The following is a 27,739-nucleotide window of genomic DNA, read 5'->3' on the forward strand; positions in this document are numbered from 1 at the left end:
AAGGGTAGTTCTCCCCACTCCTGGGGCCAGATCCTGAGACTGCCCTCATAAGTCTGTGGACTTGCTGTGTGGCCTCCAGGAGCCTTCTATGAGCCTCAGTTTCCCCAACTGTAAAACAAGGATCAATAATGGCCTTCTCACAGGCTTGTAGGGGTAATCAAATGAGTCCTTCTCGGCTCCTGACACACACTGGGAGCTCAATAAACTGTAGTCACCCTTCCCACCCGGTCTCAGGTGGAAGGAGTGGGGCCGATCGCTTTAAATTATGCAAATAATTGCGGGTAGTGGAGCCAGGGGAGATTAAAAAAGGAGCCGCTTCTCGGACTCAGCCAACCAGCGCGCTGGGCTGGCGGAGCAGGCCGCCTAAATTTCCCAATGGGCGGCAGCGCGCACTCAGAGCCCGCCCCTGCCTCCCAGGCAGCCGCGGGGGGTGGGGACTCTCTCGGCCACGCCCAGGAGGCGGAGCCAGCTGGTGGCCGCGCCGCAGCCGCGGAGGGAAGGGAGGGGAGGGACGGGCTCCGGTGTCAGCGACCGAGCCGCAGGTGGCGGCGGGCGCGGGGCTCGGCTGGAGCTCGGAAGGTGAGTGCTGTCCCCGAGACACCCTCGAAACCCCCTGGCTCGCGCAGCCTCCCATGCGCGCCGCGCCCGGCAGCCCCGCCGGTCCCGGGGGTCAAAGGCGCGGCGGGGCGTGAGGGATGGCGAACAGGGGGCGGGGGGCTGCGCGGTGGGCGTCCCAGCCAACCCCCAGTGATAATAGGGGGTCCACGAAGGGAGATAGAGACCTCTCCCAAATCCGCCATCTCCTGGCCTACAGCTGGAGCGTGCCGCGGAGCGGCTATGAAGCGAGACCCCTCCCCAAATCCCTTTATTCTAAGCCTGGATCTGCGTCTAGATTTGGGGGCTGCAAAGATTGGGGCGCTGCTCTCCTTCCAGCCTGGGACCCAGGACAGCTGAAGTGGAGACCACCTCCCAATTTCCCTCTTCCCAGCTCCGGCCTGCAGACCCCCGGGGACGAGACGAGGAACACCCTTCCCCTTTTCTCTGCTGTGAACCCCAATCTAGGCCTGGTTGAGAAGCTTAGGGTCACCTGGCCCCTCTTTTAGAGTATCCTATCCCAGCCCCCTACCACAAGGATGGGATAGGGGGGAGGGTTTCACTGGTATCCTCTTCAGGGACCCCAAGGTCGGAATTCTGTGGAGGAGGTCAGTGTGAGGTAGGTCTCTTGCCTGGCAGGGACTGGCCAGGCCAGGCCTAGAAGAGTCTGGAGCATGGACTTGGGGGTGGTCCTTGCTTCAGTGGGGGTGGGTAGTGAGCATCTGTTCCCAGGGATTAAAATAAATCGAGGTAAATTAGGATCTCGCGGGAGGCTGATTGCGAGTGGGGTGCGGAGGAGGGTTGGGAGGTGGGCAGCCCCTCCATCTGCCTTGGATCCCAGAATTCACCTGCCCCAACCGCAGTGGGGACCATAAAGAGGTGGCTTCAGATGGACCTGCCTCACAGGTGACCTTGGGCAGGTGACAGACCTCCCTGAGTCTTGTTTTTGTTTTGTTTTAATGGGATTGAGGCTTTGGTGCCTGTAGTCTACAGATTCTGAAACCCACCCACCCCATCTTTTGCCAGATTGTGACTCCACCCTTTTGCTTAAGATGTCAGTGGTTGGGGGTGAGAGACCAATGGGTTTGGAGATCCTTCCCCCATAAGCCTTGCTGGCCTCAGTTTACTGCACTGCATAATGGGTTGATGGTCACACTCTGCCATTGCTGAAGAGGGCTGCTCTGCCAGACAATAAAATGTATTACCAAGCTGCTATCATCAGAATAGGGGCCCTGGGCACACCCTGACCCACATACCTTCACCCACGCCAAGGACAAGCCAGTTCCTGGGCGGGATCCTGGGCAGGATCCTGGGCAGGAGGAGGTGGGAGGCGCTGGGCCAGTCTATCCCCTGTCCTTTGGAGCTCCATCCCTGTGGTGGGGCTGGGAGTCCAACACTCCCAGGCTGAAATCCAGCTCTCCTGTGTGCGGCTTTATTCCTCCTGCCCCTTGGTGTGTTCTTCTGTGAAATGGGCTGAATCCCCCCTTGGAAGATCAGAGCAGACTGGGAGAACGGGAGCATTTGATATCTGTAAATGCAGACATTATCACTATAATACTATAATCATTATCATACAATATTATATTACTACAATATTGTAATTATAATACTAGTTACAGTATTAGTGAGCATAAATGGGGTCACAGCTGACCCAGGTTGAGGCAGGGGTAGGAGAGGGGAAAGTCTGCAAGGGTGTTATCTGCTGTGTCTCCAGAGCTCAGTAGTCAGGTACACAGTTGATGATCAATAGGTGTTTGCCCAGTGAAGTGATGGAGAGGGAGGGGACCAGTGGGGAAGGACTGAAAAATTCCTGAGCATAAGCTCAGATGCCGTTCGACAGCTCAGTCACTGTGGGACATGGGGCTGGTGCCTAAGTTGCCTCATTACGGGTGATGGCTGAGATGAGACACTGCCTCCAAGTGCCACTGTGAGAATCAAGCCAGATTGTGTAAATGGTCACAGCCCTGGTGGCCGGCCCTAGAGGAGAGGAAGCGCATGACAGAGCTGGTCCTTGAAACAGCATAGTCAAGAGGCTGATCACAAGAAAGAAAGAGAAAAATACCAAATTGGCCCAACTGTGAACAATCTGGAGTCCAAGGGTGGGGGTAAGGGGGCAAAATAACAGATCCTGTTTCACAGGACCCTGGATGCCCAGAGAGGTCAGGGGCAGCCCAAGGTGACCCAGTGAGAGTCAGGGTCTCCAGTTGACCCATCAGGAGCAGGAGTCCTGCCTTCTTTGCTGACTTGGTTCTTGTCGTGTTTTATCTGCTCCTGGACCTGCTCGAATGCCGGACCAGCACGAAGCCCCAGGGTTTTGGGAACTGGTGCTGAGGAGGCTGGATCTCTAGCTTGTATCAGACACCCCTGGAAAAGACTCTTTTCCTCACTTCCAGCAGCCAGAGGATAGGGCATCTGGGTCATACTGTGTGACCTTGGACAAGTCCCTGTCCATCTCTGGGTTTTGCCCTGGCGCTACGGAGGCTGGGGGACCTGGGTTTGAGCTGACCTCTCCATCAGATGCAATGACCCCCGTGTCTCAGGCACAATCCTTTTAGGAGTCCATAAAGGTGTCTTAACTTCTTTTAAAATCATAAGGAAAAAAACAAGCTTTGGGGATCAAAGAAAAACATTTAATATGTGGTATTAATATATCATCATCTCTGTGACAAATGCAGTTGTAAAATATAGTTTAAATTCTTTTTTTTTTTTTTTTTTTTTAGTGATGGAAGGGGCTCATGAAAGCAAAAGTGCCTCAGGCCTATGAAAGTCTTAATGAGGCCCTGTGTTCGAGTCTTGGGGCTCCCATTATGGGCTGTGGAAACTTGGGCACGTGGACTCTCTGAGTCTCAGGTTCTGCCCCTAGTGAAACAGACATCATTGACCCACCTCAGAATGGGAAGATGTGAAATGTTTAGCCCAGGGCTGGTGCTCAATTTGTGGATGCTGTTATTTCACAATTGTCAAGATTATTTGCTTGGTAATAGAAGCCCCAGCTGGGGGCCTCAGCTGCAGAGGCCTCAGTTTACCCACACATGGCCTGCGTGGTTCCAGGAAGGTCCCATGGGGGCTGGTCTAGGGGGAAGGTGAGGTGGCGGTTGGGCGGTGGGCGGGGCAGATGAGCTTCCTGTCCCCCAGGCACACGGGCCTCTGCTTGGTGCTAACGGAAGTGGCAGGGGCCACGTGGCTATCTTCTGGTGCCCGCCCCCGTCTGACAGGGGTTTGGCCCCACTTGCTGTCCGGTAAGTTTGAGCCCTAATCAGTAGGTCCCTATCGCTCCTCCTTGGCCCCCCTTCAGGAACAGAAGGGAGGCCCTTCTACCTGGTCCAGGTTTTGGGGAGAAGCCGTAGCTGTCACTTCCTGGGCCGGGCGGGGCCCTGCGCAGGGCCACTGTTTGCTTTGCCACCCTGCCCCCTCATCCCGGCTCTGATCAGTGGGACAGGTGGCAAGGTGGTAGTGGGAATGCAGAGCCCCAGAGCCACATCTGGTAGTCCCGACAGAAGTTCTTTGGCAGACAAGTTGGGGACAAAATCATAGTGACCAGGGGACAGGGAGGCCTCAATTTCCTCATCTTTAAGGTTGGGATTGAGCAACCACACTGTGGTTGTGAAGTTTAAATGAACTGGTACCAGTGATGAGTTGGGCACAGTGCTGCACACACACTGGCACTCAGTGTGTGTGGAGGGGAGGGGTGATCTAATGGGAGTTGTGAAAGCAGTAACAAGATTCTTGGTTTCTGGGGAACTTAGGCCTGCTCGCTGCTAGAATCCTCTACAGCGGCACTGTCTAGCAGAACTTTATCTGTGCTGTCTAGTACTGTGGCCACCAGTCCCATCTGGCTTCTGAGCCCCGAAAACAAGGCTGGCACAACTGAAGAACTTGGGGTTTAATTGTATTTCATTTTACCAAGTTTACAAGTAAGTTGCCACATGGGACTAGTGGTTCCCATATCAGTTAGCATAGCTCCAAAGGATTTGGAGATGCTCAGGGTTTAGGTCATGGCCAGAAACTAAGAATTTAGGGCTTTTCCCACCTTGGGATATCAGCTTAGCATGCCCCCAGCTAGAGTGGGTTTCCTCAGGAGCTACACCAGGGGCTGAAATTACTCTGGGGCCCCAGCACTGCTGAGCACAGGGTGGTGGTTGGGAATGTTTGTTGAATCAAATAATTGTTTGCCTGGTGAACTCCTATTCATGCTTTAAAACCCCAACTCCCATGCCCCTCCTTTAGTCCAGGTTCCTCCAGTCCTTGTTCCTCCATTTGGTCTAGCCCTAACCCTGCAGGACTAGGTATGTGTTCAGCTCTGTTCTTCTAAACTGGGGGCTACTCAGGGATCAGGCTCAGGGTTGAATCATCGCATGGACCCTGGCATTGTCCTAGCCAGGTGGCACATGGTGGGTGCTGGGTGACTTACAGAAGGCAAGGGACCAGGGGCTAGATGATAATGGGTCAAATTAAACACTTTCAAGATTAGAAAACTGAGACTCAGTGAGGGGCAGCCTTGTCCAAGGTCCTTGCTTGGTCCTTTCCTGGTGAGGCCTGGGGAGCTTTCCCATCCTGCGGTCTCCATCCCCATCCCTGCTGCTACGGTGCCTCCTGGGCTCCCAGCTGCTGTTGAGTTGCCTGCAGGGTCATGAATTATGGATGAGGCCTGTGGGCTCCAGTGACAAGCCCAACCTCGAGAATGTGCCAAGGACACCAAGTGTCCCTCCTTCGGCTGGTGGCTTGGCCCAGCAAGACCCCTTCTAGGCATTCCTTCTTATTTTGCAGATGGGGAAACAGAGGCACAGAGCTGGACAGTGACTCAGACACCAGGTGAACACACTGGCTTCCAGGAGGCAGGGTTGGGACTCATGCGAGTACCAGTGTCAGCTGGGTCACCACAGTGAAGGGTGAGCTTTCCGTCTCAGGAGTGTGCATGACATGGGGGCTGTTGCAGATGGATTCAGGAGACCCCGAGGGACACTTGGGGACACTGCGGGGACCCCAACTCCCATGTGGCTGATCACAGTCCCAGTGTCCATCTCTCACCAGACCCTTTTCCCACAGGAGCTGCCCAGTGTGGAGCTGAGTGCTCAGGTCAGGACTCAGCTGGCCTGAGTGCAAATCCACTGGCACTTCCTGGCTGTGTGACCTTGGCAAGTGGCTTCCCCTTGGTGGTGGGGTGGGGGGCTCAGTTTTTCCATCTGAGTTTTTTACCCAGGCTGGGGCTCATCCAGCACCTGTACCCCGACTGTGAACTCCTATTCACACTTAAAAACCCCAACTCCCATGCCCCTTCCTCTAGTCTTGGCTCCCCCAGCTCCTATCTCTCCATCTAGTCCAGCTCTGACCCCAGACTGGGGGCATCTGTATCCAACTCTGAGTCATCTCAGGGGCCCTGGCATACTCCCAGCCTTGGGGCTTTTGGTTCCACCTCCATCTTCTTTCTCCTTCCTCCACAAGGAGGACAGTTGGAATTTCCCTTCCTCAGGCCCAAGCTGTCTGTGACTACAGCCCAAACTTGCTTTTCTCTTCAGACAGGCACTGAACAGGAGCCTTTGGGGGTTTCCACAGAGGCCATCAGGATGTCGTATTTTGGGGAGCATTTTTGGGTAAGTAAGATCCACCCTTATTTTGGTGGGGGCTCCCAGAAGGGCTGTGGGGGCTTTTATGCAGATAGAGGGACCTGGTGGCTTATGGGCAATCTTGGGCAGATGGAGATCCTGCAGAGGGTAGAATTTAAAGTGGGAAGAGTCAGGCTGGGTTTGAATCTATACCTCCAGACCTCACAGGCTTTGTGACCTTGGGCAAGTCACAGCTTGAACAGGGAGACTGAGGCCCGGAGTAGAAATCTTACCTGAAGTTGCCCAGTGAGAAAGTGCAGAGTCAGGGCTCAAACCCAGGGCCAGACTGAACTTCCAGGATCCAGGATCACTCTAGCCAGGGAATTTCCACATCTTTCCCATTCTGGAGAGTTGAGGGGTTTTCTTAACTTGACCCCTGGAGACCCCTTACCTGTCTGCCCTCCAGGCTGTGGACCACATACTGTGACCCAAGGGACAAGTGAGACAGACGTGTTTTCCTTCATTCACTCCCTCCCTCCCTGTCACCACCACCCCACCCACTGCTAGCTCTGGGAGATACCGGGGTACCCAAGAGACTCCATCCCAGACCTTACCCCGAGGAGTCCCCAGTCTGGGGGACACGGGCTAGTCAGACACCTTCAGCCCTGCAGGGTCAGGGCTGAGCCCAGCCTTGGATGTGTCCAGAGGAGGAGCCAGAACACATGGACTTTGAAGACTAATGTTTCAGGATGTCTGAAAGGCATTCCAGGCAGGGGAACAGCCTGGGAAAAAATCCAGAGGTGTGACTCTGGGTAGCCAGTTTAGGGCACAAGGACTTCTCCTGTAGGGCCAGGCTAATGGGGAGCCACAGAGGATATGTGAACAGGAGAAGGGAAGGACCAGGGCAGAAACCCCCTTCCTCAGTTGCAGGCCCAGAGCTTGCAGAGAGGAAGCCCGTTGCTAGGCAACTGGTTGCCCCTGGCAACAGGCCTTTCTCCCTCCCCAGCTGGGGCTCCTCTTACTAGCACTTGCTTTTTTAAAGGGGCCTCACCCCCTTGCCACCTGCAAGGGGTAGGGAGGGCCTGACCTCCACCTCCTTTCCAAGGGTCAGAGTCCCTGGATTTACCTCTGAATGGCTGTGTGACCCTACTGAGGGGCTGCCCCTTTCTGAGGCCCTGTTGGCACTTCCATGTAAGGGGGTTGATCATTTGCGGATCAGTTGTCGCCCACATTTTGGAACCCTGAAAGTGGTACTTTCATTTATTTTAAATTTCTCTTAATAGCATGAGGTACTTACATTTATTTTAAATTCTTTTTAATAGCATGAGGCATGCGAGCTCACTGCAGAAAATTCAGACCAGGAAAGAGAAAATAGAAGCCACCCCCTCCCACCCCCACCCCTCCAAAGATAACCTGGTGCACAGTGGATAAGAGCTTTGAGTTTGGAATTTGCATTGGGCTCTCTCTGCTGGTGGCCCTTGGGCAAGTGACTTTCATCTCAAAGCCTCAATTTCCCATCTGGGAAAGGGGGATGAAATTTCTGCTTCCCCAGGACTCAGGGAGTACCCCTGGAATATCCATTTCTTTTCATCAGTTTCTTTTAATCTATTGTCAGTATTGGTGGCTCTTTGTTGGGTGACACTGGGGCCCTGACTGGTCTGAAGGAGGCTCCAGTCAGGGGAGATAAGCCAGACAGGGATACCCCAGTCTTGTTGGACCAAGGCAGGGCTGGAGGCACAGAGGGCACTGGGGAGCCATGGGGGAGGTGTGAGCAGGAGAGGAATATGATGAGCTGTCTTAGAAAGATCTCTCTGGGGCTGGTATGGAAGCAAGATTGGAGTCCAGAGATTCTGATAGGAGACACAGGCCCGAGACAGCCCCTCCCAGGACCCTCAGCTGCCAGCCCAGCCCGAGGGAGTCAGACACTGCTGGGGGCTTTGCCAGGTCTGGGAAACAGGCCAGCAGTTGGCTCTGAGTCAGCTCCAGATGCTGGCCTGGGCGGCGGTGCCTGGTGCAGCCTCACCCGAGGATCCCCTGTACAGGGTGTGTGGGGGGCTGCTGGGGCTGTTTGCTGAGCCCTCACCCCTATGTGCAGAAGGCCCCGTGTCCTGTACCAGCCTCATCTCACCAAAATCTTTGGGAGGAGGTGAGCACTGTCATTGTCACCATTTGTCAGATGAGGAAACTGAGGCCCAGAGAGGTAAAGTCAGTGTCCCAGAGTGACCTAGTGCATAAAAGGAGGATTTGACACTTGAGCCTTGAAAATCCAACTCTAGACATGAGAAGAGAGAGAATATATTCCTGGGAAGCTGGAGGGATCAACAGTGAATATTTAAGGAAGTGGGGGTCTGAGAAGATTCCTGAAGGAGGTGGGCCTGGCAGTGATCCTTGAGAGGTGGAAGAATTTGGTGGGTTGAAAGGGATGCAGGCTAGTGGGCCAGGTGACAGCAACGCCCCAGCACAGATACGGTGGTGGGAAGGCACAGCGTGTCTCTGCACTGTTAGCTTTTTTGCTGGTGAGGCCAAGAGGAAGCTGGGAGGTGAAGTTGGAAAGGCAATTCCAGGCTAAAGACTTTGGGCTTCAGCAGCTGGTGGACAATAGGGAGCCATCGATGATTCTAGAGTGAGGAGTATCTGTTGGGACATTTGGGCTTGAGGCTGTCCTTGGTCTGCCTCAGTCTTGGCCTCTGTTTCTCCATTTGTGCAGCAAGAGGGCTGACCTGGCAGTGACTTCTGGCTTTGGCTTTCGAACTTCCAGGTAACTAGGAAGGTGAACCCTACAGTTTGAAAGAGGATGGAGGAAACCATCCTTTCTGGAGGGCTTGTGAAGTGCTACCCAAAAGATTGCTTCAGTGATTTGTGCTGGGAAATAAGTAACATTGGATCCCTCCATGAGCTTCCTCTTTCAGTCCTAATTACAAGGCCCCATTTGGTGCTAAATATCTCTACTTCCCTCCAAACCCAGCTGATGTCCTTTTTAACTAACAGCCCGGTGTTCAGACATGTTGCCCTTCACATGTGACAGGATCTGGCTGGGGCTTTAGGGGACCCTGACATGGATCATCATGGTATTTACTTCACCGCCATATGAGGGATAAATGACTCCCTGCCCCTACCTTAACAAGGAGCCACTACAGGTTCAGAAAGGGACAGTGACTGGTCTGGGTCACACAGCACAGCCCTGGCCTCCCCTACCAGGGTGACCCCAGAACTAGGAGGAAAGAGGTTTTGTGTGAGGTATCAGCAGGCACCAGGGTGGAGGCTCTGTTCCTACCAGCACCAGGTAACAGCAAAATAACTTTTGTTCATCTAGTCAACAAACTCAAATGCCCGTTCTGTGCTGCTGCCCTGTACTGGACATTGCTGGGTCCTGAGAGAGGCGTGAGACCCACATCCTGCTTTGTGGGGTTCTCAGAGAGGGAGTGTCTATGTTGAAGAAAACAGAAAACAACAATTACAGTGATTTAAGCAACAAAGGTCACATTGCTTAATAAAATTGAAAAGTTGTATGGTGGTGTGGCCTTCAGGGTTGGTTTGATCCAGCAACTCTACTCAACATGCTTTTTATTCGGACTCTCTCAGGTTCATCTTCTTTCCAAAGTTCATGGTTTCCAATATTAGTTTCTAATATCTCCTGTGATCACATAATTCTTCATTTATGGGAAGACACAAACAGAGAAAAACAGAGGGGAAGAGACTGATAGAGAAAGAAACAGAGGCAGAGAGATACACATAGAGACACACACACACAAAGACAGAAAGATAGTGACAGAGAGAGACAACCAGTGCATGAGACTGTCTCTCTCTCAACTCTCAACAAAAATCCTAGGCTTCTTTCTGATTGGGTTAAATTAAGGCCCATGAACTAATTCTGGTGATCGGGGGAAATGCAATAGGCTGATTGGCTCAGGCCTGAACCAATCCCTATAGCCAAGAGGATGGACTTCTGCAGGTTAGCTCCTGGGGCCCTCCTCTGTTGGTAGGCAACCTTGATGTCCTCTCCATCCTCTTTCTCAGTCTCTACCCCTATTCCCTGCAGGGAGAGAAAAACCAAGGCTTTGAGGTACTGTACCACAGTGTGAAGCAGGGGCCCATCTCCACCAAGGAGCTGGCGGACTTCATCCGGGAGAGGTGAGGTCCCCGAGCCCCACCCACCCCTTGGCCACGCCCCACAGTCCACACAGCCACCTGGTGGCTCCACTTTTCCCTTTGCCCATCCCACCTTACCACCACACCACACCCTGCCCGGCAGGGTCCAGATCCCTTGGGTCTCCAGGAACCAGACGGGCTTGAAGACCCTCCAAACCAACAGTTCTCAACAATGTCAGCCTCATGCCCCATTTTAAACAATAATCACCAGGCTGCTAACGTCTCTCCTGAAAAGACGATAATCTGACCTACTTACAAGAAAAATTTTGAAAACTCAAATCTCGAGTCCTGAGTATGATTTTTAAAAAAATACATGTATGATGAAATCATCTACATTTCAGCATGTAAATGCTCCCACATCCCAGAAAACATAATAAACTCAAATTGCAAGGCAGCCTCTGCTTCCCAGGCACTCAGCAGCTGAACACCCGTTAAATCTGGGCAGAGTCCAAGGATTATTAACCAGGTTTTTCTCTTTGTGGTGGTCACATGGGACCTGTCTCAGCCACACAGGACAGGGACAACTCTTTATTTTATGGGCCTTCAGACCCTGGATAGTGATTGTCTATGGTACCCCATGGGTGCCTCTATCCAAAAATTGCCCCAGTAGGTAACTGGTTTTAACTGGGTACATTGCTACCCCAAACAAATTTGAGGTTCTATTGCGATAAAGATGTGAGGTGATATTAGGTAGGCTTTTAGTGGTGTTTGTCTAGAGGAAAAAAGGAATTATGAGTTTGTCATCTACAATTAAATGAGAAAAAGCATATAAAGCATATATAGTATGTGCTTAAAAATTCTTTTTAGTGGAGGTACTAGGGATTGAATCTGGAACCTCATGCTTGCTAAGCTCTACCCCCCAGCCCTGGCTCAAAAAACAACTTTTTTTTTACCTGCTACTGCTGCTACTACTACTGTTGTTAGTAAAATGTATTACTTAAAGATAAAAACCTGTCCCATGAATTTCCAAAGCACATCCCCCTGCCAGGGGATTGTATCATCTCCCGGAGAGCCACTGCTCAGATGTTTGAGATGGGGAAACTGAGGCCCAGGGGTGTGGGGCCTTTCCTAAGTGTGCCCAGAACCTTCTCCATCCTTTCTGCATCCTTCTACCCAGGGCCACCATCGAGGAGACCTACTCGAAGGCGATGGCAAAACTTTCCAAGCTGGCCAGCAATGGGACCCCCATGGGGTGAGTGGGCTGTAGGTGGGGCATGAGTCGCCAAGGGGGTGTGGCCCTCGGGGCATCAAGAGCCTGCCCTTGAGTGGACATCTCTTCACCCTCATGATATGTGGAACAGGGAGTCATCCCCTTGCTCACAGGGCTAATCAGACAGAGGAATATATATAGATCATTCATTCATTCACTAGTTCATTCATTCATTCAGTAAATATTTACTGAGCACATACTGTGTTCCAGGCATCAGGGGACCCAGGGGCAATCAAGACAGATAAAACCTCCAGTCACCTTCATGCCATGTTCAAATGGTGTATATCTGGGATGTGTGACACACAGATATTAAACACAAACATGAACTAAATTATTTCCCAGGGTGAAAAGTGCTAGGAAGAGAATGAAATAGAAACATTAGAGATTGGGCACTATCTCTGGAGCCAAAACCTCAATAAAGAGAAGGAATCAGCTGAGGTGGGTGGTGGGGGTGTGTCTAGGGGACAGAGAACCAGGCTCGGCTAGTGCAAAGGCCCTGAGGCAGCAATGCACCAAGCATGTTTAAGGAAGAGCAAAGAGGCTGGCATGGCTGTAGGGCCTGGGCAAGATGGAGTTCAGGTGGGGGAAAATGGAGGGGATGGGGCCACAGGGACCTGACATACAAGTGACTTTTAAACAAGGATGAGATGTGATCCCGTTGGCATCACAAAGTTCCCTGCATGGGGTGGAGTTTCTGTCGGTGGCTGAAATAGAGGCAGCAAGGAGGGAAGGCAGCAGGGAGGCCAGAGGGGACTTCTGTTGAGGGGGGAAGGCCCCACAAACTTGGTTTGGGCGGGTTGAGACTTAGCTGCTATGAGTATCAGGTGCGACCTGGAGTTCAGAGTGAGGACTATGAGGCCTCGGCCTGGGTTTAAATTCCAGCTCTTATATTCATTTGCTGAGGGGCCTGGGGTGAGTTATGGAGCCTCGTGTGCCTCAGTTTCCCCATCTGCCACAGACCCGCCTCCTTCGATTGCAGTGGGAAGTCAATGAGTTGATATATGTTCATGCTTAGCGGGGCCTGGGACACATGAGGTGCCTGAGCCAATGCCAGTCATACTGTCTGAGGGGACCCTGGGGGGGTTGGACCTCCTGGGCCCAGGGTGTGACCCTACCCGTTTCCAGAACCTTCGCCCCACTCTGGGAGGTCTTCCGAGTCTCCTCAGACAAGCTAGCACTCTGTCACCTGGAGCTGACACGGAAGCTGCAAGACCTCATCAAGGACGTGCTCCGCTACGGCGACGAACAGCTCAAGACGCACAAGAAGGTGCGTGCTGTGCGTGCGGCTGGCCGCTGGATGGGGACCCCAGCAGCTCCCCGGGTCCCAACACTTCTGGGGCCTTGGAACCTCCAGCCCCTGGTGTGTGCCTCTGAGAATTCTGTTAATCCCACGACAGCAAACCCAGATTCTCACAGGCCTGAACACTGTTGAATTTCAGACTCTGAAAATTCTAGAGCATCGGTCTGCAAACTACAGCCCGTGGGCCACATCCATCCTACCTGTTTTTGTGCAGCCCTCGAGCTAAAGATGGTTTCTACATTAAAAAAATTTTTTTTTAATTTTTAAAAATTTTTAGGGGGGAGGCAATTAGGTGTTTTTGTTTGTTTGTTTTTTTAACAGAGGTGAAAAAACCTCCATTAAAAAACAGGGATCGAACCCAGGACCTCGTGCATGCTAAGCACACTCTCCACCACTGAGCTATACTCTCCCCCTACTTTCTACATTTTTAAATGTTTGAGGAAAAAAAATCAAAAGAAGATTTTATGACACGTGAACATTACATGACACTCAGATTTCAGTGCTGAGAAATAAAGGTCTGTTGACACCCAGCCACGTCTATTCACATAGGTATTGTCTGTGGCGGTTTTCCAGCTGCAAGGGCTGAGCTGAGTGTTCAGGACGAGTGGAACACATTTACTCTCGGAAACTTTTACAGGAAAAGTTTGCCAAACCATGATCTAGCACACTAGGAGCTACAGATCTCGTTATTTGACATTTCTAGACTCTTAACAAACCTAAAATCCTGGAAGATTCAGACTGGAGACTCTCGGGATCCCAGAATATTCAAAGCTTTGCATTCACAAGGCCCTAGAATCTGCAGTTTTTAATCCCTGTTAGAAAGGGGAGTTGGCAGTACTTAATACTGTAGACTTAAAAATGGCTAAGGTGGCAAATTTTATGTTATGTGTATTTCACCACAATTATTATTATTATTATTTGCACTTTTTTTAATGGAGGTACTGGGGATTGAACCCAGGACCTCGTGCATGCTGAGCATGTGCTCTGTGACTGAACTATTACTCTCCCTACCCCTGCAATTATTTTTTAATTAGAGGACAGAAAGTTTTTTATGGGCTGATACGGAAGTCTTGGGAATGGATTATTAAGTGGTAAAAGCAGCGAGTTGAACAGACTGTTGCCATTTGTCATTTTAGTATATGTGCTGCCGAAGCGAGCACTGTTGCCATTTGTCATTTAAAAATGGACAAAAACAAGCACATTTGCTTGTCTAGTTATTCTGCAGGTGTATCCTGGTAATAATGGGAAACTCCTAGGTAGAGTCCTGGAAGGCTGGAGATCGGAGTGTGGGAGGTTGTTACCGGAGCTCACCCCTTAAAACTTTCTGAAATATGGCTTATGTGTAGATATTACCTATTTTAAAAGTTTAAAATTTTGAAAATTAATAGAATATTCAGAAAAAGTACTCTGTAGGAAGTGGAATCCCTCAGAAGTTTGGGAAGCTGGGAATTTCACGCTGTACACCTGGGATCTGCTTAGGTCCTGCGCCCCATCAAGGGCTTCAGGTGGCCCCCATGCGCCCCCTTCCCCATCCTCACAGTGCAAAGAGGAAGCAGTGGGCACCCTGGACGCGGTGCAGGTCCTTGCCGGTGTCAGCCAGCTCCTGCCCAAGTCCCGCGAGAACTACCTGAACCGTTGCATGGACCAGGAGCGGCTGCGGAGGGAGAGCACCAGCCAGAAGGAGATGGACAAGGTGGGTGCAGGGCTGCAGGTCCCCAGCCGCCACTGGCACACACACATCCGGGGAATTTGCCGATGGTGGGCGGGGCTGCCTGATGGGAGAGTGAAAACATGTTATGGAACCATGACCTTGGACACCCCAAGGAGTTTATGTGCTAGGGATGGGGCCAGGGAAAGTGCCTTGAGTGTCCCCCTCCCAACCCCATCGCCTCCCTGTCCCTCCTAGGCAGAGACCAAGACCAAGAAGGCAGCAGAGAGTCTGCGGCGTTCAGTGGAGAAGTACAACTCAGCCCGTGCCGACTTTGAGCAGAAGATGCTGGACTCGGCTCTGGTAAGAACTGGGCATCTGTACCTTGGAGACCTACACATTCTTGGGCCTAGGATGCTATTGGCCTCAAGCCAGAACTTTCCAAACCCCCGACTCCCAGAAGCCTTAGAATCACAGGCTTAAAGCTATAGAATTCTAGAGCCAGTTAGCTATTGTTATTGCTGTTGATGTTGTTATTATTTCAAAAATCAAACCATTTCTGTGCCTTAGTTTCCCCATCTGTAAAATGGGGACAGTAATAATACCTGCCTGATAGAATTGTTGTGAAGATTAAATGAGTCACTATATGTGAAGTTTTCAGACTATTACCAGGTGCATAGAATCCACTCTATGAAATATTATTATTATTTCTATTATTATTGATGAGGTTTTAGAACAAGACAGAGCAGGGTTTAGAAGCTAAGGGTCTCCTGACATGTCATGGTGGCTGAAAAGCCTGGATTCCTGGTCCAGCCTCCATCTCTCACAGCTATGCAACCTTTGACAACAGCTCTCTGGGTCTCTGTCCATCAAATGTTCAAAAGGTAGATTGGAATCTCAGGATTAAGAATCAGAACTTTTTTCTGATTTTGCAGTGATAGAAAGTTGCAAGTGATAGAAATCTTCATTCAAACTGACAAGGAGATTTATAAGTTTAGGGAACTGAAAAGTTTGGGGGCAGGGGCTTCAGGCATGGCTGGATCCAGGTACTCAAATGGTGTTAGCAGGAAGTTATGCCTCTCTGCTTCTCAAGTCTGTTTTTCTCCCTGAGGGCTTTAATCCTAGGGAGACATGCCTTTCTGTGTGTGTGTGTGTGTGTGTGTGTGCGTGCGTGTGCGTGTGCGTGTGCGTGTGCGTGTGTGTGTGTGTGTGTGTATAGCAAAGTAGCCACCAGCAGCCCCCACATGCATCCACCAGCTCATTAACTCAGGGTATGGATGTGTTTTTTTCCTATAGTTCCAGCGAAAGTCCCAGGGTTCTTCCCCAAGTCAATCACTGAGGCCAGTGAGGGTTGGAAGGTTCTGATTGGTCAGGCTGGGTCACATAGCCATTCTTTGTGGCTTCACCTTCCCATTTGCCCCTCCCCTCCCGCCTCAGCGCTTCCAAGCCATGGAGGAGGCACATCTGCGGCAAATGAAGGCCCTGCTGGGCTCTTATGCCCACTCAGTGGAGGACACGCATGTGCAGATTGGGCAGGTGAGTGGGGACAGGGGTGGGGAACAAGGCTGTGGGTGCTGGGCAAGAGGGCCCTGGCCCTGCCTGGTTACACACTCCATCTGCCTGGCCCAGGTGCATGAGGAATTTAAGCAGAACATAGAAAATGTCAGTGTGGAGATGCTGCTGAGGAAGTTTGCAGAGAGCAAGGGCACAGGCCGGGAGAAGCCTGGTGAGTCGGGGCATCTGTAGGGGTTGGGCTGTGGAGCCACAATGCCAGAGGAAAAACAGAACTCAAGAGGCAAGAGACTGAACCTTCATGGGCCTCATTTTCCTCATCAGAAAAATGAGCTGATGACAGATCTAACTCAACAGCCCACAGAGGAAGAGGATTTGATGCGTGATCTTATGCGTAAATCTCTTACCACCAGATACCAGAAGGGTCTTGAATGCCAGGCTCAGCCTTTCAGACTTTACCCCAAGGGCCCAAGGGAGCCATTGAGGGTTGTTGAGCAAAAGACTAATTTGAAAATGTCCAAGATACAGGGTCAAAGAAGAGTTGAGAGCAAGATTTTTGGGGTCACATCTGGGTTTGTGTCTTTTCTTTGTTGCTCACAGTTTGACCTTGGATGTCTGTCATGCCTTCTCTGAGTCTCAATTTCCTCATCTGTAAATTGGGGATGCTAATAACCCCCACCTCATGGTGTTGTAAATGCTCAGTAATCTGATGCAGATAAAGGGCAGAGTGTGTGCCTGGCACACAGTAGGCACTCAGTAAATGCTGGTACACATTTGACATCCCTAGGTTGAGTTAACCACAAGGGTCTGTCTTTTATCCTTTGGGTGTCTATAGCTCATTGCTGGCTCAGAACACTTCTCCTGGTGTGGGCCGCTACTCTTGCCCTTCACTGGCTCCAGATCTGTCATGCCCTGCTCCTGCTCATATAACCTCTATGGCTTCCCATCACCCTTGGGAGAAAGTCCCAGGTCCTCATCCTTGCACTTGAGGCACAGTCCACTGCACAGACTTATGGTCTGTCCCCTGATCCACCCAAAGTTCCACCCAGAAATGCTGGAAGTAGAAGTAACTCAGGCATCACCCCCTCTGGTCCATCCCAAGGTGGCAACTGTCCAAGGTGGGACCAGAACCCTTGGCCCATCCCACTCATGACCGCCTCTGGGGCTGGTGCGACATCTTGGCTCATGCCCCGGACTCTGACTGGCCTTGAGCTCAGATCTAGGTGCTATTGTGAGGCCAAGGGTATATTGCTACCCTTCCCAGGCCCAGTCCTCCTGCCCAGCTGAGTTTCTCAATATCTTCTGTCTCAGGGCCTTTGGACTTCGAGGCGTACAGTGCGGCTGCCCTGCAGGAAGGCAAGTACGTCTGGGCCTGGATGCCCAGGCTGGACCAGAGGGATGAGGGAAGCAGATCTGAATGGGAAGAGGGCAAACCCCAGGGCTCAGCTGCACCCCCTTCCTCTGTCCTCAGCCGTGAAACGTTTACGGGGAGCCAAGGCCTTTCGCCTCCCAGGACTGAGCCGGCGGGAGAGGGAGCCACCTGCAGCTGTGTGAGGAAGCACCCCAACCCAGCCCTGGCCCAGGCTAGCCCAGGATCCCTGGAAGTCCCCTGCTTGGAGTAGCCCAGGAGAATTCCTATTTCAGGCTCACCCCGGATTCCCTCCTCTCAGGCTTGCCCAGGAGCACGCCTGTCCCAGGCTAGCTCAATATTACCACTGCCCAAGCTAGTCCAGAATTCTTCCTTTTGCCAAGGCTAAACTGGGGGCTGCCTGTTTCAGACCTACCCAGGATTACCCCTGCCTGGGCTGGCCCAGGATTTCTCCCTTTGTCAAGGCTAGCCTGGCTGTTTCCCCACCTAATGTAGCCAAGCAATTCTTACTTTGCCAAGACAAGCCCAAGAATCTCCCTGCCCAAACCAGTACCAAATTCTTCCCCACGTCCATGTTTTCCCTGGCTAGCGCAGGATTCCCCTGGCCCAGGCTAGCCCCATTATTTCCCTGCCAAGTTTAGCCTCTATATTCAAACTAGCTCTAGGGTTCCTCCCCTTGCCAGCTGTTTGAGAATCACCCCCCTCTACGCTCGGCTAACTCCAGATTCACTGCCTCCCCAGCCCCAAGCAAGCCCCAAGGCCCAACCACCTGCAGGGCTGGTTCAGGACAACGTAGCAGCCCAGGGTTGCCCCCAGGTTCTGAGTCCGGTGTTAGGGGCCGAGGGGAAGGCCAGAGGAGATGGGGAGATGACACTGACATCTCTTTCTCCATCCCCAGAGATTCCCTGGAGGCTGATTCCGGGGTGAGTACCATGGGAGGGGCCAGACTGAGCTGCAGGTGGGAGGGGGCCCCCCCAAGTCTGGAAGTCAAGCCTAGAGCTGAAGGGGCTACACATAGCACAGCTTAGGGACCAGGTTCAAATCCCACCTCGGCTACAAACTCCCATGGACCTTATAGGAAGGGTCAACGTCCCCACTTAGCCTCAATTTGCCCCTCAGGATGGGCAGTGGCATGTTCTGTTCCTCCAAGAACCTGCCCACACCCTGGGGGGAAGATCGTTATTGCCGTCAGGGTTGTTTTTCAGTCTGAGTCAGAGGCCCAGAGGAAGGAGGGGAGCCTGGTGGGGTGAGATGGGACGTTCAGTGCATGAGAGCCTAACTTACCACTTGTTCCTGCCAGACATGTCCAGAGGTGGATGAAGAAGGTTTCACAGTCCGGCCTGATGTGACCCAGAACAATATCCTTCTAGCGCCCTCTAGCGGCAGTTGTTGGCACAGCAAGGAGAAAGCTGTTCACAGTGATCCGCCCACCGTTAGCAACCATCTCTGTGTACATCCTGGGGGGAGCCTCCAGGGTGGACCAGACAGATTCAGATGCAGACACGTGCCCTGTAGGGTCAGGGCTGAGCAAGAGGGAGAGAGGGGGTTGGGTTACCCCAGAGAAGGGGAGCCAAGAGAGCCTCCTGAAGGAGAGGTCACCATTGTTGGGTTTTAGCAGCTAAATAGAAGTTTACTAGTTAGGGCAGAGCATGTATATGCGAAGGCTTTTGGGGGGAGGGGAAAGGCAAAAACATGATGCCAAGGCAAGGGTGGCAAGGGGTGAGAGATGGAATTTTGCAGCGCCTTGAAGAGGGCAGGAAGGGATGGATTTGAGGGCTGACTAGAGGGAGACCCCATGTTGGGATCCACTTGGCCCCTTGACCACGGTGCACGCACAGCAGAGCCCTCCCGCTTCTCATCCAGCGACTCTGATTTCGATGACGAGGAGCCCCGCAAATTCTACGTGCACATCAAGCCTGCCCCGCCCCGGGCCGCAGCCTGCAGCCCTGAGGCAGCTGTGGCGCAGCTCAGGGCCACGGCCGGCAGCCTCATCCTTCCTCCTGGCCCAGGGGTGAGGTGTAAGGGGAGGTGCCCCTGGGACTGGTGAGGCTGGCTAGATGCCCTCTGACCTGATGCTATCCCTTTGTCCATAGGGCACCATGAAACGCCATTCTTCACGTGAGTAGCCTCTTAAGAGGTCTTTAGTTTGGCGAGGAACCCGTGGAAGGGAGGCTGGCCCTGGAGTGTGGGTGTGGGTTCGAATCCCAGCTCTGCTGTGTAACGTAGGGCTGGCTGCTTACCCACTCTGACTCTCAGTCTCCTTTCATAAAATGGGGTCATTATGAGAATTAAATAAGAGCCTAAAGAGAGAGCTAGGGCCAGGAAAGAAGCCAAAACCTGCAGACAGTTTGGCTCAGGTTGGAATCCCTCTCTACCTGCTTTGCTGGTCACCTTGGGCAGCTGGCTGGACAGCTATAAGCCTTGGTCTCCTGGTCTGTGGAGTGGGGACCGGTGCAGGCAGGGCGACGGGAAAGCTCAAGGTGCTACATCTCTTGTAGGGGACACTGCTGGGAAACCACAGAGGCCTCGATCTGCCCCAAGGGCTGGCAGGTGGGTTCAGCGGGGATGAGACATTGCACCATGAGTGGGCAGGTGGGGGCTGTCCCTGCCACCGCCTGTCTCCTCCTCCCTTACTGCCTCCCCCATGTCTCTGCCTCCCCTTCTTTTACCCTGGCAGGAAGTTAAGGGTGTGCCATTTTTGAGGGGCCATTTAGTCATTAATTTGATGAACATTTATTGAATGCCTGAAGGGTACTTGTGCTCTTCTGAGTTCTGGAGGTCGATGACAGATCCTCCTCAGAGTCACATTCTAGTGACTCAGACTTTAAGAAGAGTAAATAAATTAGAGAATATTCGATGTTTCCAAGTTCTGTGAGGAATTACTAAAGCAGGCAATGTGATGGAAGGTAGGAGTGGGCGATTCTGGCTGGGGCCGTGGTGGAAAGGTAACAGGGGAGGCCGGATGGACTTTGAGCTGAGCCCTGAAGAGGCTGTAGGGAGCCTCTGAGGGGACCGAGCTCAAGACCCAAGAACGACAAGTGCAAAGACCCTGAGATGAGAGGAGGCATGGAAACAATACGACCCACCTGTTCACTCTGTTCACTCTGTCGCCAGCTGTGCAGAGAAGCTGCAATCGGATGAGCAGTTTTCCAAGAACCTCTTTGGGCCGCCGCTAGAGTCCGCCTTTGACCACGAAGATTTTACAGGTGATGGGGTGGGGCTTCAGGGGCATGGGTGTGGCCAGTAGGAGGATGGGTGGGGCCATCGCAAGGGTAGGAGGCTGGGGTAGGGAGCCCAGGCTGGCTGGATGGTGGTCCAGGCTAGAGGGAGGATGTGGGGGTCCTTTATAGGCCAATATGATGGTGAACGGGGCCACAGTGTGAATAGGTGGAGCCGGTGAGAAGATGCGGCTTTTGTGGGAATCGGGGGTAACAGTGAGTGAATGGGCAAGACATAAGTGGAGATGGAAGTAACCGGAGGCCACGGCCTGCGGGGTGGGCGGGCAAGACCTTGAATGGGGGCGGGCCTCCCTTGACATGGGCGTGGCCTGAGGGAGAGTGGACAGGACTCCGTGTGAGTGCGGTCTGGAGCGGCGCCCCTGCTTTCCTTCCCTTCCCCAGGCTCCAGCAGCCTCGGCTTCACCTCCAGCCCCTCGCCTTTTTCCTCCTCGTCGCCCGAGAATGTGGAGGACTCCGGCCTGGACTCACCGTCCCACGCGGTGCCTGGGCCCTCCCCGGATTCCTGGGTTCCCCGCCCCGGCACCCCACAGAGCCCACCTCCCTGTAGGGCGCCGCCCCCAGAATCCAGAGGGACACATCCCTTGCCACCATCAGACTCGCCACGGCCCCTTACACCATCTCCGGGCCCCTGGAGGCTGGAGGCTGTGGCTGGAGGAGGTGAGTGCCTCTGCCCCTATACTGGGCGTTATCTGAGTCATGGGGGAGGAAAGAGCATCTTACGTGGCCAGAGCCTGAACAGGGTGCTGGGGATACAGCCGGGACCCAGGCAGGCAGAAACCGTCACCCTCGCAGGGACAATGAGATATTTAACAAGGCAGGAGGTAGCAGGCCTGGTTAGGACTCAGAAGTGTAGGACCTCCTCGAGGAGGGGACATCTGAGCTGAGATTTGATGGAGGTGAGAATGCAGCCATATGGCCATGGAGGGGAGGGCGTGCCCAGCAGAAGGCACAGCCAGTGCAATGGCCCTGGGGTGGAAGCAGGGTAGGCCCTTTGAAGAACAACGAGAAAGCTGGTGTGGCTAGAACAGAGTGATGATGGAGGAGGGAGAGGAGGGGGAATATCTCGGCAGGGAGATAGGACCAGGCAGGGCCTGGTGTTCCCAGGGAGAAATGTGAGTTTTACCCCCAGCAAGATCAGAGCCACGGGAGGGAGGAGTATGAGCAGAGGATGGGTGGGGCCTGCTTGGATTGTAGACTCTCGCTGTGACCACGTATGTTTGGGACCATCCTTGGTTAAAGAAAGCCTGGTTGGAGCTGGCTCAAGGGAGGGCCCAGGGGAGTGAGTGTAGACCACGAGTGTAAACCACTTGTCTGAGCTTTACATATAGAACTGAGGTTCTCAACTGGGTCAGTTCTGCCCACCAGGGGACACTTGGCAATGTCATCACAGATATTGGATTGTCACCACTTGAGGGGTGGAGGTACACATGACATCTGGGGGGTGGAGGCCAGGGATGATGTTCAACACCCTTCAGTGTACAGGATGGCCTCACCACAGAGAAGGATCCAACCTGTTGAGAACCCTGGGGTAGAGAGTACAGCCTGAGGTGTAGGTGGGAGGGGAGGTGGGTGAGTAAACATTTGTAGACGGAGTAAAGCGGGGACACTAGAGAATCAGGAGAGGGAGGAGGACTTAGGTGTTACACCACTTTTTGTTAATTTAAAAGGGTGCAACTCAGACACAGGCCAGAGGATGCAGGTCATGGAATTGCTGAATATTGGATAAAAGCCCTCTGCCAAATCCCCCTCTAGCGTGTCTGTCCCCTGAGCATCCAGCCCTTGCTTGCCGCCAGTGACAGGGAGCGCACCCCTTATTGAGGCATCAGTCTGGTGTCTGGGAGAGTCAGGGTTGCAGATGGTGTCTGCAATCCTATCCAGCACCTTCTCTGCAGCCCCAGGACTTTTGATCATCAGGGGGTCTCCCCACATAAGCCTGACTCCCAGTTTGGGGCTGAGGTCCTCCCCTGGGGAGGTCTGAGAGGCCTAGGGCAGCATCTCAGCCCTCTCTGTTCTCGTGCTCGCTCCCCAGACTTGATGCCTGTACCTGCTGACATTGCAGCCAGGGAGGGCCTGGCAGCCCCACCCCGGAGACCCCGCTCCAGGAAGACATCCTGTCCCCTCATGCGCAGCAACGGGGACCTGGTAGGGCGAGGGGCAGGGGCAGGAGCCAGGCTGGGGGTCCCCTCAGGATCAGCAGTGGGCACTGCTGTTGGGGTGTTCACAGACTGGCCTATCTCCTTCCTTTTTAGTCTCGCTCCCTGAGCCCCTCCCCTTTGGGCTCTTCAGCCCCCAGCTGCATCCCAGAACGGCCCAGCTTCTCATCCCAGACAGGACATGGTATGTGGGCCCTCTCTGGGCCTCAGTTTCACCTCCAGTGATGGGTGGCTGAGTGATACAACAGAGGCCACGTTGGCAAAGGGTGGGTTCTGGAGCCTGGGACCTGTGCTCACTCTGTCTGTCCCCTATTCCTTCCTTGTCACCCCCAGGAGTCTCCCGGGGCCCAAGCCCCGTGGTCCTGGGCTCCCAGGATGCCCTGCCTGTAGCCACCGCCTTCACCGAGTATGTCCATGCCTACTTCCGTGGCCACAGCCCCAGGTACACAGTGGGGAGATGCAGGGCAGATGGTGACAGGCAAACAGGGCTCCCTGGGGGCTATGCATCTGGGTTCCAGCAGGACAGGTTTCAGGTGGGTTTCATGACCCTCTTTACCATGGAACAGTCTCAGACACTGAGCTGAGCATCCGGGCCTGCCTGATGGCTGTAGGAACCATGGAGGGCATTTGAGCAGAGCTGGCATTGTTGCCATGGTTTAGAGGAAATTCTCTGAAGCTGCTGTGGGCGTCAAACTGAAGGGAGCAAGATCAGAGGCCAGAGCCATGGAGGGGGTGCGTTAAGAGTGAGTTGAGGGGTCAAGGACAATCCAGGGGCAATGCCCAACAGAAGCGACCTTAAGATCAAACCACCAAGAGAAGGAGAGTCTTAGACCCCAAACCCCAAGCTAAGGAAAGTTACAGAATTGAATGTTTTACATTGAGCTTCCTGGTGGTCGAGGGGAAAAGAGAACCAGGGAAGGGTGTGTTCTTGCCCTCCTCAGCCCAAAGTGGATTCTTCCAGGTGCCTGGATTGCTGTCCAGGCAGGGACATAAGGGGAGGAGGTCGAGGCTAAGCATGCTGGGCATGGTCAGAGCTTTGCTGATTCTGAGGGACCTGTGGAGCCACAGGCTGGAGTAGAGCCAGGAGAAGGGAGGATGAAGTGCCAGGCACAGCCTTGAGCCAATGCCCAGTTCCCTCAACCCCACCCCAGCTGCCTGGCTCGAGTAACTGGGGAGCTGACCATGACCTTCCCCGCCGGCATCGTGCGTGTGTTCAGCGGGACCCCACCCCCACCCGTCCTCAGTTTCCGCCTCGTGCACACAGCCCTCATCGAGCACTTCCAGCCCAATGCTGACCTGCTCTTCAGGTACTGTTGGAGAAAGTAGGCAGGCAGAGTTAGGGGTTCCAGAGGCTGGTGTGGGCCAGAACCTCCCCACCTCTGAATTCCTCTTCTGCCTCCCCAGGATTTGCTGTGTGACCCTGGGCAAGTCACTCTCCCTCTCTGAACCTCACTTTCCTTCCCTCCTTTGCTTCCCACCCCACTGCCCACTCCCCTGGTGGTCCATTTTTCAATAGTCCCAAAGTTAAGCCAGGGACTCTGCATCTTTAGGAAGCCCTGGGTGTAGGTGGGATGCTGGGGGCCTTGGGAAGGCATCTCCCGAGGGTTGGGGTGATTATTCCCGGTCTCTGCAGTGACCCCTCCCAGAGTGACCCAGAGACCAAAGACTTCTGGCTCAACATGGCAGCTCTGACTGAGGCCCTGCAGCGCCAGGCAGAGCAAAATCCAGCCGCCTCCTACTACAACGTAATGCTGCTGCGATACCAGGTGAGCCAGGTGTATGGGGTGGGCTGAGGGGGCAGGGAGAGGGATGGGACGGGGGAAGGGCAAGCAGGCAGCAGAAATGGAGGCGGGAGGAGCTGGGTGAGCTGCAGGAGGTAGGCAGGGTGGACAATGCAGCAAGGCCAAGCCCCTACTGGTGCCGAAGGCCCCATTATACAAATTAGAAGAGGCCCTATCCCAGGACCCTGCCCTCGCACCTGTCCACAAGACTTTGTTAGAATGGGGCACTCTCCTGCCCTCTGCTGGAAACATGGTGTAATACAGCCTCTCATCTACAGAGAGCTTCTTAACGTTTCATTGGCAGTGCAGAATCAGGTTGGTTGACTGGAGGGTGGCATGGCAGGGGCAGGGTGGTTGAATAGTGCACAGTGTGGCAGGACAGAACGACCCAAGCTATGTCCTCTCTCCTGTTCTTGCTCCCCCTAGTTCTCCCGCCCAGGTCTCCAGTCAGTGCCTCTGCAGCTGAGCGCCCACTGGCAGTGCGGGACAACCCTCACTCAGGTCTCGGTGGAGTACAGCTACCGGCCCGGTGCCACGGCCGTGCCGACGCCACTCACCAACGTCCAGATCCTGCTGCCTGTGGGGGAGCCTGTGACCAACGTCCGCTTGCAGCCGGCTGCCACCTGGTAAGGGTAGGCGGGAGGCCAGGGGAGGCTCAGCAGTGCCCCTAGAATCTAACAGACCTCCCTTTGGTGCCACAACTGTAGGGTCCATCCTAGGCCTGGCCATTCACCGTGGGATCACCTTACTTAGAGCTCAGGGTGTTATTATGACACCAAGAGCTTTCTATGTCAGGCTTGTTCTGTGTGCTCTGCACACACTGACAAGGCTCAGGGCTTTTAGCAATCCCTCAAGGGGTGGGGGTCCATCCATCATCATTCTCATTTATGGAAGGGGATTGGAGGCCCACAGAGGTCCCACCAGGATTTGGACCCAACTGCCCACTCGTGGCCCCAGGTTTTTAGTCACTGCACAACGTTGCCTTTGTTTTGTACAAAATGCAGAACCTGCCACAAAGAAGCCAGACTTATAGGACCCAATGCATCATCTAACAGTGCTGCAAGGCTGTGGAGCCTTCAGGAACCAACTGCTTCATTCCCCACTCCCGTTTCACAAGCAGGGAAACTGAGGCGAGGGAGGGGACCTGGTTTGCTGGGGTCATGTAGCTGAGAACTGACTGAGCTGGGGCCCTGGGCTCCCAATGTCCTTTCTGGGGAAGACCTGACCAAGCTTCTCTTGATGCCAGGAACCTGGAGGAGAAGCGGTTCTTATGGAAGCTTCCGGATGTGTCTGAGGCAGGGGGTGAGTTACGGTTATGTATGAGAGATGGGGGTCTCAAGTGGGAGAGGTTTATTTAAACTAGGGGGTTCTTGGGGGTGTTCTGGGGGTAGGGAAGTGTAGGCATGGAGGAAAGCTTGAAAGGACTTTGGCAAAGCTGGAGGAGAGGGGGGCGGAGCACAGGAGGTGCAAAGGCTCTGAGGCAGGATTCATTGGCAAACCACACATAGCCCCAAGGGGTCAAAGGAAAAGGGAACACACAGAGCCACAGATCAAAGAGCTCAGGTGTAGGGCCAAGGAGGAGCCCAGGTCACAGCAGGACTGGGGCCAGGAACAGGGCACAGCTGACCTCAGGCCTCCCCAGGCTCTGGCCGCCTATCTGCCAGCTGGGAGCCATGCTCGGGGCCTAGTACACCCAGCCCTGTGGCCGCTCAGTTCACCAGTGAGGGGGCCACTCTGTCCGGCGTGGACCTGGAGCTGGTGGGCAGCGGCTACCGCATGTCACTGGTAAAGAGGAGGTTCGCCACAGGTACGCCCCCGCTCTACCGCTGTGCACCCCTGGAGCCAGGACCATTCTGGGCTCCGAGCCCCACTCCCTGCTTCTACCAGGGTTCAGGTGTTGGGGGAGGCACTTGGGAGTGGGGAGGACAGGTGGGTGTTGGGACCTGGAGACCCAAGATGGGGGGGCACAGGTGGGGAGGGGTGGTCAGGGCCCCAATGGGAGGGGTCAAGAAATGTCCCCTGGAGGGCATCCTTGCAAGAATCCAAGGCACAGAGCCAGAAGCCCCACCCCACCTTCACCCCAACCCTTTTCTCCTGCCCCCACAGGGGCTGCTGAGGTCCACAGGGCAGCAGGAACAGTGAATTACTGGGTTGTTCTGAGGAGGATTGGGGGATCCCAGGGTAGGGGCAAGGGTCCCCACTTCCTGTCCTCACAGCCCTGCCCCCACAGGGATGTACCTGGTGAGCTGTTGAGCCTGCAGAGGCCGACCAGCATCGCTGGCCCCAGCTCTGCACTGCATCCTGGTGCTCGCTGACTGCTCCCTGCCCTCCTGCTGGACCCAGGGGTCCCCAACCCTGGCCTCCCCTGAGGCCCCGACTCCATGGAGAGGATCTCCATGCTCGGTCTGGCTGAGCCTGAGATTCACTCCTGCTCACGCCAACTCTAAGGTCCTTGACCTTTTAATGTTCTTTGAATAAACACTCTATTTTCTAATAAAATAAATAACAAGACTTTTCCTGCTCTGGGAAGTTTCCTTCACATCGCCAGAAAGGAAAAGGAGAGAAGATGGGTGGGTAGGGGAGATCTAATATCCTTAGCGTCCCTTATCCCTACCACTCCATCTCCACCTGTACCCTCACCTAGGCTGTGCAGGGCAATACTGGGGGAGAAAAAGTCAGACATGGATAACCCCAGCCCCACGGAGACTAGTCCTGTGGCCTCAGAGCTCGGCTGGCAGAAGGGAACAAGGACTAGAGGAATCCAGAGGAGGGCCAGAAAGACTTCCTAAGGAGACAGCATTATAAATGGGGCTTTGAGGTTTGAGTAGGAGTTTGCAGGCTGGGTATGGGCATGCCAGGCAGAAGGATGGTGAGTTGTGAGTTCCATGAGAAAGCAATTAGTCCACAAACATTGACTGAGCACCTACTGTATGCCAAGAAGAAGAGACATGGCTGTGAGCAGGACATGGCTCTTGAAAGGCAGAAGGCCTGGGTTTAGAGCCTGCTTGGCCAACAGTGGCTGTGTGACTTTGAGCCAATAACTTGAACTCCTGAGGCTTCATCTGTAATCCACTTCATTGGGTGGGTGTGAGGAGGTCACACACTTTTAAAAGTACCTGGTACAGAGTAAGCACTCCAGAAGTGCTGGCTTTCTTTTATTTATTGTGGGCCTGGGGTGGAGGGTGGACCTCAGGTGCAAGCGGGCATAGGGTGGCCTGAGGGGGGCCCAGGACAGGTGTAA

General features: G+C 53.7%; 1 protein-coding gene across 16 annotated transcripts; it reads left to right on the forward strand.

Moving 5' to 3' along the window:
• Window positions 1-493: 493 nt before the first annotated feature.
• On the forward strand, window positions 494-27,009 carry FCHO1 (FCH and mu domain containing endocytic adaptor 1). Of its 16 annotated transcripts, XM_064480000.1 has the most exons (29): window positions 495-579; window positions 5,362-5,483; window positions 5,641-5,729; window positions 6,115-6,185; window positions 10,177-10,268; window positions 11,404-11,478; window positions 12,622-12,763; window positions 14,337-14,489; window positions 14,703-14,807; window positions 15,882-15,980; window positions 16,074-16,170; window positions 17,268-17,312; window positions 17,428-17,506; window positions 18,224-18,248; window positions 18,626-18,683; window positions 19,158-19,336; window positions 19,419-19,443; window positions 19,824-19,875; window positions 20,440-20,531; window positions 20,946-21,221; window positions 22,594-22,706; window positions 22,814-22,901; window positions 23,051-23,159; window positions 23,869-24,024; window positions 24,351-24,483; window positions 24,925-25,124; window positions 25,745-25,800; window positions 26,141-26,305; window positions 26,729-27,009. In XM_064480000.1, exons 4-29 carry the CDS (start codon window positions 6,159-6,161, stop codon window positions 26,749-26,751), a joined length of 2,664 nt encoding a protein of 887 aa, XP_064336070.1. In that variant the 5' UTR covers window positions 495-579; window positions 5,362-5,483; window positions 5,641-5,729; window positions 6,115-6,158; the 3' UTR covers window positions 26,752-27,009. The 16 variants fall into 16 exon arrangements, with proteins under 16 accessions (XP_064336072.1, XP_064336070.1, XP_031293448.2 ...); XM_064480002.1 differs by having other exon boundaries at window positions 494-579; window positions 5,362-5,406; window positions 5,641-5,670; window positions 26,141-27,009; XM_031437588.2 differs by having other exon boundaries at window positions 26,141-27,009.
• The last annotated feature ends 730 nt before the right edge of the window (window positions 27,010-27,739 follow it).

This window comes from Camelus dromedarius, chromosome 27 (assembly GCF_036321535.1).
Source record: "Camelus dromedarius isolate mCamDro1 chromosome 27, mCamDro1.pat, whole genome shotgun sequence".
Lineage (NCBI taxonomy): Eukaryota > Metazoa > Chordata > Mammalia > Artiodactyla > Camelidae > Camelus > Camelus dromedarius.

Coding starts and splice junctions, on each gene's coding strand:
- FCHO1 (XM_064480002.1), top strand. CDS start 6,159: ATGTCGTATTTTGGGGAGCATTTTTGG. Junction 10,269..11,403: donor GCGGACTTCATCCGGGAGAG/GTGAGGTCCCCG, acceptor CCTTCTACCCAG/GGCCACCATCGAGGAGACCT. Junction 16,171..17,267: donor CACAGGCCGGGAGAAGCCTG/GTGAGTCGGGGC, acceptor CTTCTGTCTCAG/GGCCTTTGGACTTCGAGGCG.